Source organism: Somniosus microcephalus, chromosome 2, assembly GCF_052327205.1.
Source record: "Somniosus microcephalus isolate GS21.2 chromosome 2, FLI_Smic_1.0, whole genome shotgun sequence".
NCBI lineage: Eukaryota > Metazoa > Chordata > Chondrichthyes > Squaliformes > Somniosidae > Somniosus > Somniosus microcephalus.
Window position 1 is genome coordinate 2,013,764 of NC_140988.1, and position 12,746 is coordinate 2,026,509.

The 12,746-nt window shown below is 48.0% G+C and overlaps 1 protein-coding gene across 4 annotated transcripts in view; it reads right to left on the reverse strand.

The window, feature by feature from the left end:
* Positions 1-12,746, reverse strand: part of LOC147122484 (clathrin light chain A-like) — an 80,780-nt gene that overhangs the window by 17,857 nt on the left and 50,177 nt on the right. For 2 of the 4 annotated variants that reach the window (XM_086005643.1, XM_086005634.1), the window contains 2 exons: positions 8,206-8,317; positions 6,075-6,128 (listed from right to left, as the gene is read on the reverse strand). In XM_086005643.1, the coding sequence (XP_085861769.1) occupies positions 6,075-6,128; positions 8,206-8,317 (166 nt within the window). The remainder of the gene's footprint in view (positions 1-6,074; positions 6,129-8,205; positions 8,318-12,746) is intronic. The other 2 variants (XM_086005660.1, XM_086005653.1) reach the window with 1 other exon arrangement.

Consider the following 12,746-nt stretch of genomic DNA (forward strand, 5'->3'; position numbering starts at 1 on the left):
TGAGGTTAGGTGGCTGTTTGAAGGCGAGTAGTGGAGGCGTGGGGATGGTCTTAGTGAGGTGTTCGTCGTCATCGATGACATGTTGAAGGCTGCGAAGAACATGGCGTCATTTCTCCGCTCCGGGGAAGTACTGGACGATGAAGGGTACTCTGTTGGTTGTGTCCCGTGTTTGTTTTCTGAGGAGGTCTATGCGATTTTTCGCTGTGGCCCGTCGGAACTGTCGATCGACAAGTCGAGCATCATATCCCGTTCTTACGAGGGCGTCTTTCAACGTCTGTAGGTGTCCATCGCGTTCCTCCTCGTCTGAGCAGATCCTGTGTATTCGCAGAGCTTGTCCATAGGGGGTGGCTTCTTTAAAGTGGTTAGGGTGGAAGCTGGAGAAGTGGAGCATCGTGAGGTTGTCCGTGGGCTTGCGGTAGAGTGAAGTGCTGAGGTGTCCGTCTTTGATGGAGATTCGTGTGTCCAAGAATGAAACCGATTCTGAGGAGTAGTCCATGGTGAGTTTGATGGTGGGATGGAACTTGTTGATGTTATCGTGTAGTCTTTTCAGTGATTCTTCGCCGTGGGTCCATAGTTCCGACGGGCCACAGCGAAAAATCGCGTAGACCTCCTCAGAAGACAAACACAGGACACAACCAACAGAGTACCCTTCGTCGTCCAGTACTTCCCCGGAGCGGAGAAACTACGCCATGTTCTTCGCAGCCTTCAACATGTCATCGATGACGATGAACACCTCACAAAGGCCATCCCCACGCCTCCAGTACTCACCTTCAAACAGCCGCCTAACCTCAAACAGACCATCGTTTGCAGCAAATTACCCAGCTTTCAGGAGAACAGCGACCACGCCACCACACAACCCTGCCACGGCAACCTCTGCAAGACATGCCAGATCATCAACACAGATACCATCATCACACGTGAGGACACCACCCACCAGGTACATGGTACATACTCATGTGACTCGGCCAACGTTATCTACCTCATATGTTGCAGGAAAGGATGCCCCAGAGCATGGTACATCGGCGAAACCACGCAGACACTGCGACAACGGATGAACGGACACCGCACAACAATCGCCAGGCAGGAGTGTTCCCTCCCAATCGGGGAACACTTCAGCAGTCAAGGACATTCAGCCTCCGATCTTCGGGTAAGCATTCTCCAAGGCAGCCTTCAAGACACACGACAACGCAAAATCGTCGAGCAGAAACTGATAGCCAAGTTCCGTACTCATGAGGACGGCCTCAACCGGGATCTTGGGTTCACGTCACGCTACATGTAACCCCACCTGACGTAGAGTCATCCAGACTCGAGTCGTCGTTGGCTTGTTCTCTCTACACAGATGCGGCTGGACCTGCTGTGATTTCCAGCAAAAAAATAGTTTTTTGTTTGTTTTTTGTTTTTCATACAGACCCCAGCATCTACAACATTTGACCCCTTGTGACCCCACCTCATTGTTCTTTGATGTAATGTTTTCCTGACTGACCTGTTTGGACACCATTCACACCTGTGATTGCTGTGATTATCTCTCTGCTGAGGTGTGATAAAGGGCAGTTAGAAAGATTACCTGTAATCATCTGGCAGTACTCTCTGACTATATATGCTGTGCTTATATGCAACTCTTCACTTCACCTGATGAAGGAGCAGCGCTCTGAAAGCTTGTGATTTCAAATAAAGCTGTTGGACTATAACCTGGTGTTGTGTGACTTCTTACATGTGTACAGTATTGGTCTCCTTATTTAAGGAAGGATGTAAATGCGTTGGAAGCAGTTCAGAGAAGGTTTACCAGACTAATACCTGGAATGGGTGGGTTGTCTTATGAGGAAAGGTTGGACAGGCTAGGCTTGTACCCGCTGGAGTTTAGAAGAGTAAGAGGTGACTTGATTGAAACATATAAGATCCTGAGGGGTCTGGACAGGGTGGATGTGGAGAGGATGTTTCCTCTTGTGGGAGAATCTAGAACTAGGGGTCACTGTTTAAAAATAAGGGGTCGCCCATTTAAGACAGAGATGAGGAGAAACTTTTTCTCACAGAGGGTTGTGAGTCTTTGGAGCTCTCTTCCTCAGGGGGCGGTGGAAGCAGAGTCTTTGAATATTTTTAAGGCAAAGGTAGATAGATTCTTGATCAGCAAGGGGGTGAAAGGTTATCAGGAATGCGGAGTAATCAGATCAGCCATGATCTTATTGAGTGGCGGAGCAGGCTCAAAGGGCTGAGTGGCCTACTCCTGCTCCTGATTCCTATGTTTGTATGTGAGAGAGGGGTAGGGGGGAGGGGGGAGGGGGGTGGTGAGAGGGGGGAGGGGGGTGGGGGGAGGGGGTGGTGAGAGGGGGGAGGGGGTGGTGAGAGGGGGGGAGGGGGTGGTGAGAGGGGGGGAGGGGGTGGTGAGAGGGGGGGGAGGGGGTGGTGAGAGGGGGGAGGGGGTGGTGAGAGGGGGGAGGGGGTGGTGAGAGGGGGAGGGGGGAGGGGGTGGTGAGAGGGGGAGGGGGTGGTGAGAAAGAGGGGAGGAGGCGAGATATTCCATGGGACAGAACCCGGCGAGCTCCCTCAGCGTGATCGTTTGGCCTCCGCAGCTCACCGGGCTGGATTGAAAGGAGGCCCAAATCTCGCTATCACGGGGGGAGCCTCGCTATCACGGGGGGAGCCTCGCTATCACGGGGGGGGGGCCTCGCTATCACGGGGGGGGGGGCCTCGCTATCACGGGGGGGGGGCCTCGCTATCACGGGGGGGGGGCCTCGCTATCACGGGGGGGGGGTCTCGCTATCACGGGGGGGGGGTCTCGCTATCACGGGGGGGGGGGGTCTCGCTATCACAGGGGGGGGGTCTCGCTATCACAGGGGGGGTCTCGCTATCACAGGGGGGGGTCTCACTATCATATACAATCATGTATAAAAGTGTTAAATATGACAATGTGTTACTTTGAGTTGTTGAGTGACCCTGTGTGTGAAACATGAAAGAAAAGTTCTGCAGTGTATTGTGACAAAAGCACCGGTGCCAGCAATGTAAGGCCAGGTTATTATCCACTTAGATTTTTGATGAAGCTTTTGAAAAGATGATTTGTGGTTATGGTCATGCCACGGAACAGTTAGTAGAGATATCTCCGCCAGACAGAAAACTGGTTTAAAAATGGGCGATAAAATGTAGCTGGAAAAAACTGGTTAGAAACAGGCTACGAAGAACAAATCAAAGGTGTGACTGGTGACCATCATAAATTACCTTGGGACGTTTTGCTACATTAAAAGCGCTATGTAAATGTAAGTTGTTATTGTAGAAAGGGGACAGCACTGTGTGGGTGAGGAGCCGATCTTTCAATAAGGGTCGGCCTAGTTTTGGTGTAATGTGCTCATAAATTGTTATGTTCTTACAGAAACAGGGGACACGCCCCATGTTGTAGCCCATGGTGTTAGCATGAAGGCCAAACAGCCACAGGCCTGCAATTCCCCAAGATGTGCTCTCTATGATCCCTGTGACTGTGCTCGCTGACCAACGCTGCAATTTAAAAATTCTCTTGTTTAAATCCCTCCATGGCCCTCGCCCCTCCCTATCTCTGTAACCTTCTCCAGCCCTACAACCCTCCGAGATCTCTGCGCTCCTCCAATTCCAGCCTCTTGTATATCTGCTGATTTTAATCGCTCCACCATTGGCAGCCGTGCCTTCAACTGCCTGTGCCCTAAGCTCTGGAATTCCCTCCCTAAACCTCTCCGCCTCTCTCTCCTCCTTCAAGACACTCCTTAAAACCTATCTCTTTGACCAAGCTTTTGTTCATCTGTCCTAATATCTCCTTATGTGGCTCGGTGTCCAAGTTTGGTTTATAACACTCCTGTGAAGCGCCTTGGGATGTTTTACTACGCTAAAGGCGCTATGTAAATACAAGTTGTTGTTGTTGAAGCCCCAGAGTGCAGAATGACCACTAACATCTTTCACACGGTAGCGATGCCGTTTAATATTCATTAATACTAATGGGCTGCTTAAGTTTTCTCTCGCTAATTTTTCAGCAGATCTGAGGGGATGAGAGCATTAACTTCAGGTTTTATAGATGTTCAAAATTATGAGGGGTTTTGATAGAGTAAATAAGGAGAAACTGTTACTAGTGGTGGGAGGGTCAGTAACCAGAGGACACAGATTTAAGATCATTGGCAAAAGAACCAGAGGGAGATGAGATTTTTTTTTTTAAATTTTTTTTTTATATAAACGCAGCAAGTTGCTGTGATCTGGAACGCGCTGCCTGAAAGGGCGGTGGAAGCAGATTCAATAATAACTTTTAGAGGGAATTGGATAAATACTTCAAAAGGAAAAATTTACAGGGCTATGGGGAAAGAGCAGGGGGAGTGGGATTAATTGGAGAGCTCTTTCACAGGCACTGATTCACCTCTTTCTGTGCTCTATGATTTCATTAAGATATTTTTGGGTTCACCCCCACCTTCTAAGGGGTCATTGTGCCCCAACCCATTTTTGAGAGAGAAAAAACTGACAGCGCTTTAAGAGTAGACCAGCAGCCCTTTAGTAGCTGCTGGTGCCCGATATTCCAGCCCTAACCAAATGACAATGCCAATGCAAAGCTCCACCAAAATATCTAGCTGAGTGGCCCTTGCTTTATTGAGCACAAATGTAGGTCACTGCTGTCCCAGGGCCACTTTACTGCCTACAAAAAGAAAATACTGCAGATGCTGGAAATCTGAAATAAAAACAGAAAATGCTGGAGATACTCAGCAGGTCAGGCAGCTTCTGTGGAGAGAGAAACAGAGTTAACGTTTCAGGTCGATGACCTTTCGTCAGAACTGGAAAAAAGCAGGAAATGGAACAGATTTTTAAGCAAGTGTAGGGGCTGGGAAATGGGGAGGGGATGAAAGAACAAAGGAAAAGGTCTGTGATAGGATAGAAGGCAGGAGAGGTTAAGAGACATTGAGAGATATTCAAGGCGGGAGGAGGTGGTAATGGGACAGGTTAAGAAACAAAGGATGGCTCGAGATGAAGTGTGAATTGCGCTGACAGAATGAAAGACAGCTGCCCTGTGGGAGAGAAGAACAGAAGGCACAAACAAAAAGTGTGGATAATAAATATATATATGATAGGGGCCGGGGTTATCGAAAGATTAGGCACTTTACAACCTTCTGGACTCAACATAGAGTTCAACAATTTCAGATCATAACCCCGGCCCCGATCCTATATATATTTTTTATCCACATTTTTTGTTTGTGTCTGTTCTTCTCTCCCACGTGGCAGCTGTCTTTCATTCTGTCAGCGCAATTTACACTTCATCTAGAGCCATCCTTTGTTTCTTAACCTGTCCCACTACCATCTCCTCTCGCCTTGAATATCTCTTAATGTCTCTTAATCTCTCCTGCCTTCTATCCTATCACAGACCTTCCCTTTTGTTCTTTCATCCCCTCCCCCCTTTCCCAGCCCCTAAACTTGCTTAAAAATCTGTTCCATTTCCTGCTTTTTTCCAGTTCTGACGAAAGGTCATCGACCTGAAACGTTAACCCTGTTTCTCTCTTCACAGATGCTGCCTGACCTGCGGAGTATCTCCAGCATTTCCTGTTTTTATTCCACCTTACTGCCTGTCTTCTTTCAGATGCTGACTGACTGACTTTGCATTTGCAGCATTTTCTGTTTCAGGTGTCAATCATTCCCAACATTCCTTCAACATCTAAATTGGGAATTCTGCTGAGTGTATGCAGTAAATACAATGATTAATATTTAATTCCATAAGGTCTTTCTACAGAAAGAAAGAAGGGGAGAGAGAAAAGGAAAGAAAGAACAAACTTACATTTATAGAGCTCGAACCCACAACCTTGACTCACAGGCACCGGTTTTACCACTGAGTCAAGGCAAACACCTTTTGTTCAGTCTCTCAGCAATAAATTCAAATCAATATTTAAAAATAATGCAACTTAGTTGGCAAAGCCAAATATTAACCGGAGCACAATTTATCCCCTATTTACTCAGCACTAAAATGATGTAGTAAAAAACAGAGTAGAATGTGGCAGAAAGTGCACAAAACAAGGGCAACTAATTATCATAAGGAATTGTTTGAATGGTAAGAATAGAAAGAGGGAATTATTGATAAGGCAACATACACATAGCCAATCACATCGGCGAAGGGTTGTTTGTAGAAAGCGTCATCCAGAATCCTAGGAAGATCAAGAGGTTGGTTGTGTAGTCCATGGGACAGCAGCAGATAGAGAGAGATAATGTGGTAAGACAAGTATGTAAGATGCTGCACCAACAGACAGGACAAAACACATCTCTAGTTACTCAAAGGGCCTGAAATCCCTGAGGCTGGAGAGGGCGGCGAGCGGGAACATTCCCCCCCCCTAGGGGGTGGAAACCCGAATTTAGGGTGGGTCCCGGTTCCACTGGGTTTCCATGACATTTAACACCTGCCCTAAATTCCGAAGGGTTGGCGGGTGGGAATGTGCGAGTTATCCGCCCACCCCTTTACTTCAGGGGAGCGTGTCTTGGGGAATTCCCGGGACACCCTGGGAATTTTCTCACTTACGTCGCCATTCGGTGCAATGGAAGTCTCGCCAGCTGAAATTGTTAATGCTCCATCTCTGGAGGGGCCCCGGGGAAATTGCCAGCACGGATCTGGGTCTCTGAATCTCCCCCGATGGCCTGCGGAGAAGGCTGGTTTATTAAAACAGCACAATATTTACTGAGGAATCTCTGCTGTTGAAGTCCAGAGACATCCCACTTTGTTCAACTACTGCGTTGATTGATGCCTTTAATTCTACAATACTGATACAGCCGAGAGTAATGGTTCCCTTAACATGCATTAGGAGCCTGTCCTTTCAATTCAGTTCTGAAATGAAATAAAAGAGAGAAAGTAGAAACGGATCCATGAATCCATCGAGCCTGTGGAAACAGCGAGTCGCATCCAGAGGCTCTCAGTCTCTCTGGGGGGGGAGAAACTGAATTAAAAAGAAAACTGAATGCAGATGTTAAACAGATAATCTGTCTCCGTTGCCTGACTCCACGTTCCCACAAATGTTCCTCTGTTCTGGGAGGGGGCGATGGGTTTGCCAGTTGGATGCGGGTCAGAAAGCCAATAAGCTGCCACTGACTGTGGAAGTGTGATCCAGGAGGGCGAGTAATCCTAAAGTGTTGGGAGAGATTGATGTAAGGGAGAGGGGGGAGGGCAAAGTAGACATGACAGCATCCCAGAGGAAATGGGAATTGCAAACTGCCACGAATTTGGCTCGAGTAAATTACTTTTTGGAAAATTCTGATTCACCATCAACAATAAAGTGCAGCAGGGTTTAAATGGGAATGTTTCTCTTCTGGTAACTTGGGACCGAAAGAAACAAGAGTCATTTTCATTTACCACGGTCTGAGAAGTTTGGTTACAAAATCGACTTGGAACTTTCCCTCATCACCCAAACCTGTCTAACAGGAAGGCAAAGAACTGGCCAAACAAATCCAAGGGCATAGGGTGAGAGACTTGCAACCATGAATATATAAAAGGAAAATTAACAGGATCTGTAAACTTAATATACATATATATAATTCCGATTAAAATTCGATCCATTTATTTTGATATTTCCTCTATTTGAAGCGTGTATTAGTTTTAGTAGCTGACACGGGAAAGGAGAAATGGAGAGGTTAAATTCGGACTGGAAGTCTCCTGGCCCACACCTGGGTAGCTTATTGCCTCCATGTAGTATATGACCCTTAATCAGCACCGCTCCTTGCTGGGGACACCAGATTGTAGAGTCAGGCCTCTGCTAGCAATTAGTTGAACTTTACTGTATTTGAAATTCGGAAAGAGTTTATCTTTCAATGAACAATGTAATATAGCTGCGGTTACAAAGGGTAGTGGAAATCTGGAACTCTCTTCCCCAAAAAGCTGTTGAGGCTGGGGGTCAATTGAAAATTTCAAGACTGAGAGGGACAGATTTTTGTTGGGTAAGAGTATTAAGGGTTACGGAACCAAGGCGGGTCGATGGAGTTAAGATACAGATCAGCCATGGTCTAACTGAATGGTGGAACAGGCTGAAGGGGCTGAATGGCCTCCTCCTTGCTGAATTATTTTTTTAACTGAGGGTTTCAGAATATAATTGGTTTTACATTGTTCAAGAAAAGTTGCACATAATTCTCATACAAACCGAAAGGCAGTTTTGGTAATTGTGACAGGGAGGTGCATGGTCCTCCATACAATGGGTTTACTCTCCGATTCACAACAATGAGCTCTTGGCAACCTGTGAGTACCTGTTACTGGTTTTCATTTCTTCGAGCTGCTCCTCCTGCTGTATGTACCAATCCTCCAACTCTTTCTTAGCTTTCTCTCGCCACTCCAGTTCTGCTTCACGGGAGTTGGCATCTAAGGAGTTGAAAGGTAAGAATAACTCCTTGTTTCAAATAGAGTTTATTGGGATTAGGTTTCCATCGTTCCTACAGGGGTCACTACACGGAGGGGACTAAATTCAATTGCACACGAAAACGGGCGCAGGGATCGCGATGTGTGATTAACCCGTGCCCGTTGATTACAATGCAGACAGTACGCAAACTTCGTGCTGCCTCCTCATTTCAATGATTTCAGCATCCAGTCAGTGCAAACCGCACTGTTCATTGGCTGAATGCATCAGCAGGGGGCCAATATCATGAGTGTCTAGCACCACTTAAAGCTAGAGTGCACTGCTTAAAGCTAGCCTGCACCTCTTAAAGGGGAGGTGCATTGTAGCTGGAGCAGGTGCTGGCAGTCGCTGCAGTGGAAGAACAGACTGCTGCCATGCAAGGTCAGCTTGCTGTCATCATGGCTGTGGATTACAATGTGGAAAGGGGCTTGCAGGGTGCCACAGCAGGTCTGCAATCTGTCCTCTAACAGAGAACTAGGATTGCTGAGGCGCTGCCCCAGGAGGGTGGCAGTGGCTCCGTGGAGCACAAGCCTACTGTCCTCTCTCAGGAAGACAGCATTCGCCCTGCCACTCTGCCAGTGCCCTTGCTGTTGCCTGTCAGCCAGACATCCCAGACGGCTGCCGCCCTTGCCCAGATGGTGCAGTCTGCAGCCGGACGTTGTAAGTTGCACACTGATTGACGTCATGATCTGTCTGCTCTGCATACTTCCAGCGGCTGTTCACTGCGCGCACGCCAACGTCATCAGCATAGCGGTGTCTGCCGCGATTCACCCCAAAAGTGTGCATGCACACCGCAGACACCATTTTGGAGCTTTAAGGGCACTCCTAGCGCCCCAAAAATGGGCGCAAACAATTACAATTTCTCGCCCGGAGTCTCTGGGTAACACGGTTATTGTATTTTGTCTTAAATGAAGGATTCCTTTTTTAAAAACTTTTAAAGTTTCTTTCATCTCATAACTGCTACATGGACAGGTTCAGATACACCAGCCTTTGCTGCTAATACAGGATGGCAGCTACCTGCATGGTAACAAATAATTTTTAAAAAATACAGTAAAGCGCATCACCACCTATATTTTTTTGTCATTTTGCACCAATCCTGTGATGTTATGTGACACTTTCAATTCGGATGTCACTACCGCCTGTATTACCCTATCAACCGTGACACTTACAAACCTTGCCCCCTGTATCAGCAACTCAAACAAGCTTCAGTAACAAGCATGAGGGGGCTGGGAAATTACAGGGAGCATTCCCCCAGATTTTCCTACATCCACTCTCTAAGTGAAGCACCACAGAAATTAACCCTATCAATGTTCCCTTGTATATTTTCTAAAGGAAACAATGTCTGCCAGAGATCTAAGCAAATAGTTCATCCTATAATGAGCGTTGTACCCTGCTGCCAGTTATCTATTACACTCTGATTCATTGCCCAAACTGAACAAATGATTTAATTGCCTCATTTGCAGAATCTATTGAATTATTGGGGGGGCCAGATCTCATTTTCAGTACTCTACTGAGTCACTGGAATGACCTGAGTCAGGGCTGCCTGGTATATTCCTATAATTTATCAGGAAACAAGTCAAATTTCCACCTCCTCAACTCACTGGTAATGCGATTAGAAATGGATTTGGAAGCTGGCAGTTGGAGAATGCACTGAGATGAGAAGCATGCCCATTTTATTGGCTGTTAATAGTGAGGTTCCATATAGGCATTGACTCCATCTATTGATACTAGTCAATCTCTGTGATATTTCACAGTGAGCGGCCTGGATGAGCCACAATTCCCATCCAGTTAAACATTGGGAAGACCATAACCATCACCTTTGACTCCCTCCCACCTCAAACTCTGTATCTTAGCCACCAACTCCATCCCCCACCTCACTGGCCACAGCCTCAAGCTGAACCAAACTGTTTGAAACTTCGGCGTCCAATTTGACCCCTAGCTGAGCTTCTGACCCCATATCCGCTCCATCACTTCCACCTCTGTAACATTGCCCATCTCCGCCCCCTGCCTCTGCTCATCTGCTGCTGAAACCCTCACCCATGCCTTTGTTACCTCGAGACTCGACTATTGCAACACTCTTCTGGCCGGCCTCCCACCTTGCACCCTCCGTAAACTTGAGCTCACCCAAAACTCTACTGCCTGTATCCTAACTCGCACCGAGTCCTGTTCACTCACCATCGCTGTGCTCACTGACCTACATTGTCTCCCAGCCCCTCACTGTCTGTATGGTGGGCTGCACAGTTAGAGTTGTGTAACTATGCAAGGGCTGAGAAGCTGCTGAAATGTTTGATCTCGGCTGGAGCTGCTGCAGGCTTATTGAGCACCTGACTCTCACCGCTTCTCCTGCCTCCCTGCCCTCACCAGTTCTCGAGGAAAACCAAGACGCTCATGGGCGGCGGCTAGTGAAATGCTACTTAGGGATCCTTGCTCTGGCCCTGGCAGGGTCAGTGGTGGAGATTCCCAGTGGATGCATTCCAACTCACTGCGATTCCGGACCCACGTGTTTTTAGCTCTAGAGTCAATGACAGCTAGACTACTCTACACTGTAGAGTGCTAACCTAACCATGAGTCATAGAATCATACAGCACAGAAGGAGGCCATTCAGCCCATTGCGTCTGTGCCGGCTCTCTGAAAGAGTTACAAATTGTCCCACTCCCCTACTCTTTCCCCATATCTGCAATTGTTTTCTTTTTCAAGTATCTATCCAATTCCCTTTGCAAGTTATTATTGAATCTGCTTTGAACTACATTGGATTACACTACGTTTCTGCACTGGGTTACGTTGTAAGACTTAACTGTTGTGTCTCTATCTCTGCTGCAAAAAGATTTTTACCTTTAAACTTCCGGCTGGGTCTCTGCTGAACTGGTTCTACTGGTTTTCCAGCTCTGCTGGTTTGTAGGTAGCAGCTCCACTTGCTATCCGAAGACTTGTTCTACCGGTTTTCAGCTTTGCTGGTCACCGGTTTATGGTTTTACTTTTTCTCCGCCGCTTTGATCTACGGGGACTTCCAACTTGTGTCAATTTAACCATCATCTTTCTGCACCGCTCCCGACTCTCATTCCTACAGCAACAACCTCCATCCTCGAACTCTCCACCCTTCAAATAGCTTCTGGACTTCACTCGCCTGCTTTGGACAGCGGTCCGTCGATGCTCCGTACCGGCCCCATCCTGCTCATGTCGGCTTGTCCTTCCATGGAAACTCTGACTTTGACCCTGGTCTCCCGACTATTGTCCCCAACCTCTTCCCTGCTACCAGGAAATATGTATTCCATTAATTATCACATTTAAACAGGCCTATGTAACCGGAGCTTTTCCCGTGTCCATTCGCGTGCGCACTTTGGCTGCCGCTCCAGACCCGAGCCATTCCACTCTTTCCCCCTTTTCCTTTTCTCTCTATCCCTCCCTGACCGCTCTCTCCTGTCGTCACGCCTCCTTTCATCTCTCCTCTCTCCGATACACTGCCCTTCCAAATCCCTACCCCAATCCTTCATTACTCTTCGACCCTCCTACTCTCCTGCCGCCGTCCCAGGCTTAACTCCCTCTTGGATAAGCCCACAGCTTCCCTCTGTGCCTCTCTCGGCATCCCACGAAGGGCCCATCGAGGCACTCGTCGCTGCCTCCTCACGACCAGCAACCCCAACTGTCCCATCCCACTCTCTCGCCGACCTTCCCGGGGGCAAATCTTGCCAATCTCCTCCCCATCCAACTCATCTCCCCCCAGCGCTGACCCTGTGGACGCTGGCAGTGGGGCAGCCATCACAAACCCTCTTCGCAACTCCCTCCAGAATGTCCGTTCACTTGTGAACAAGGCCCTTGCCATCCATGAGCTTATCGTGGATGACTGCATCGATATCATGGCCCTGACGGAAACTTGGTTGAGGGGTGATGACACTTTACCCTTAAATGAAGCCTCCCCGCCCGGCTATACCTGCCTCAGACCGCCATGGTGGCGGTGTGGCTCTCATCACCAAATCACACCTTGGTCTGACCCCTACTCCTCCGGCAGGTTCTCCTCCTTTGAGCATCTCACCCTAGTCCACGCCTCTCACCTCTCATTTAAAATTCTCATTCTCTACCACCCACCCAAGTACCATAAAAATTTTATTACCGAGATATCTTCACTGTTCTCCTCCCTCAGCCTCTGCACCAAACGACTTCTCATCCTCGGTGATTTCAACCTCCATCTCAATTCATCATGCTCTCATTCCTGTGAGTTCACTAGCCTCCTATACTCCCTTAATCTCTCCCTCCATGAAAACTCCCCAACCCATATTCACGGCCACCCCCTCGACGTTGCCATCTCTCGTGGCCTCGCTACTCCCATCGTGTCAATTGCAGATAAGGCCTTCTCTGACCATCTCCTCGTATCGCTCTCCACCCACATCCTTACTTCCT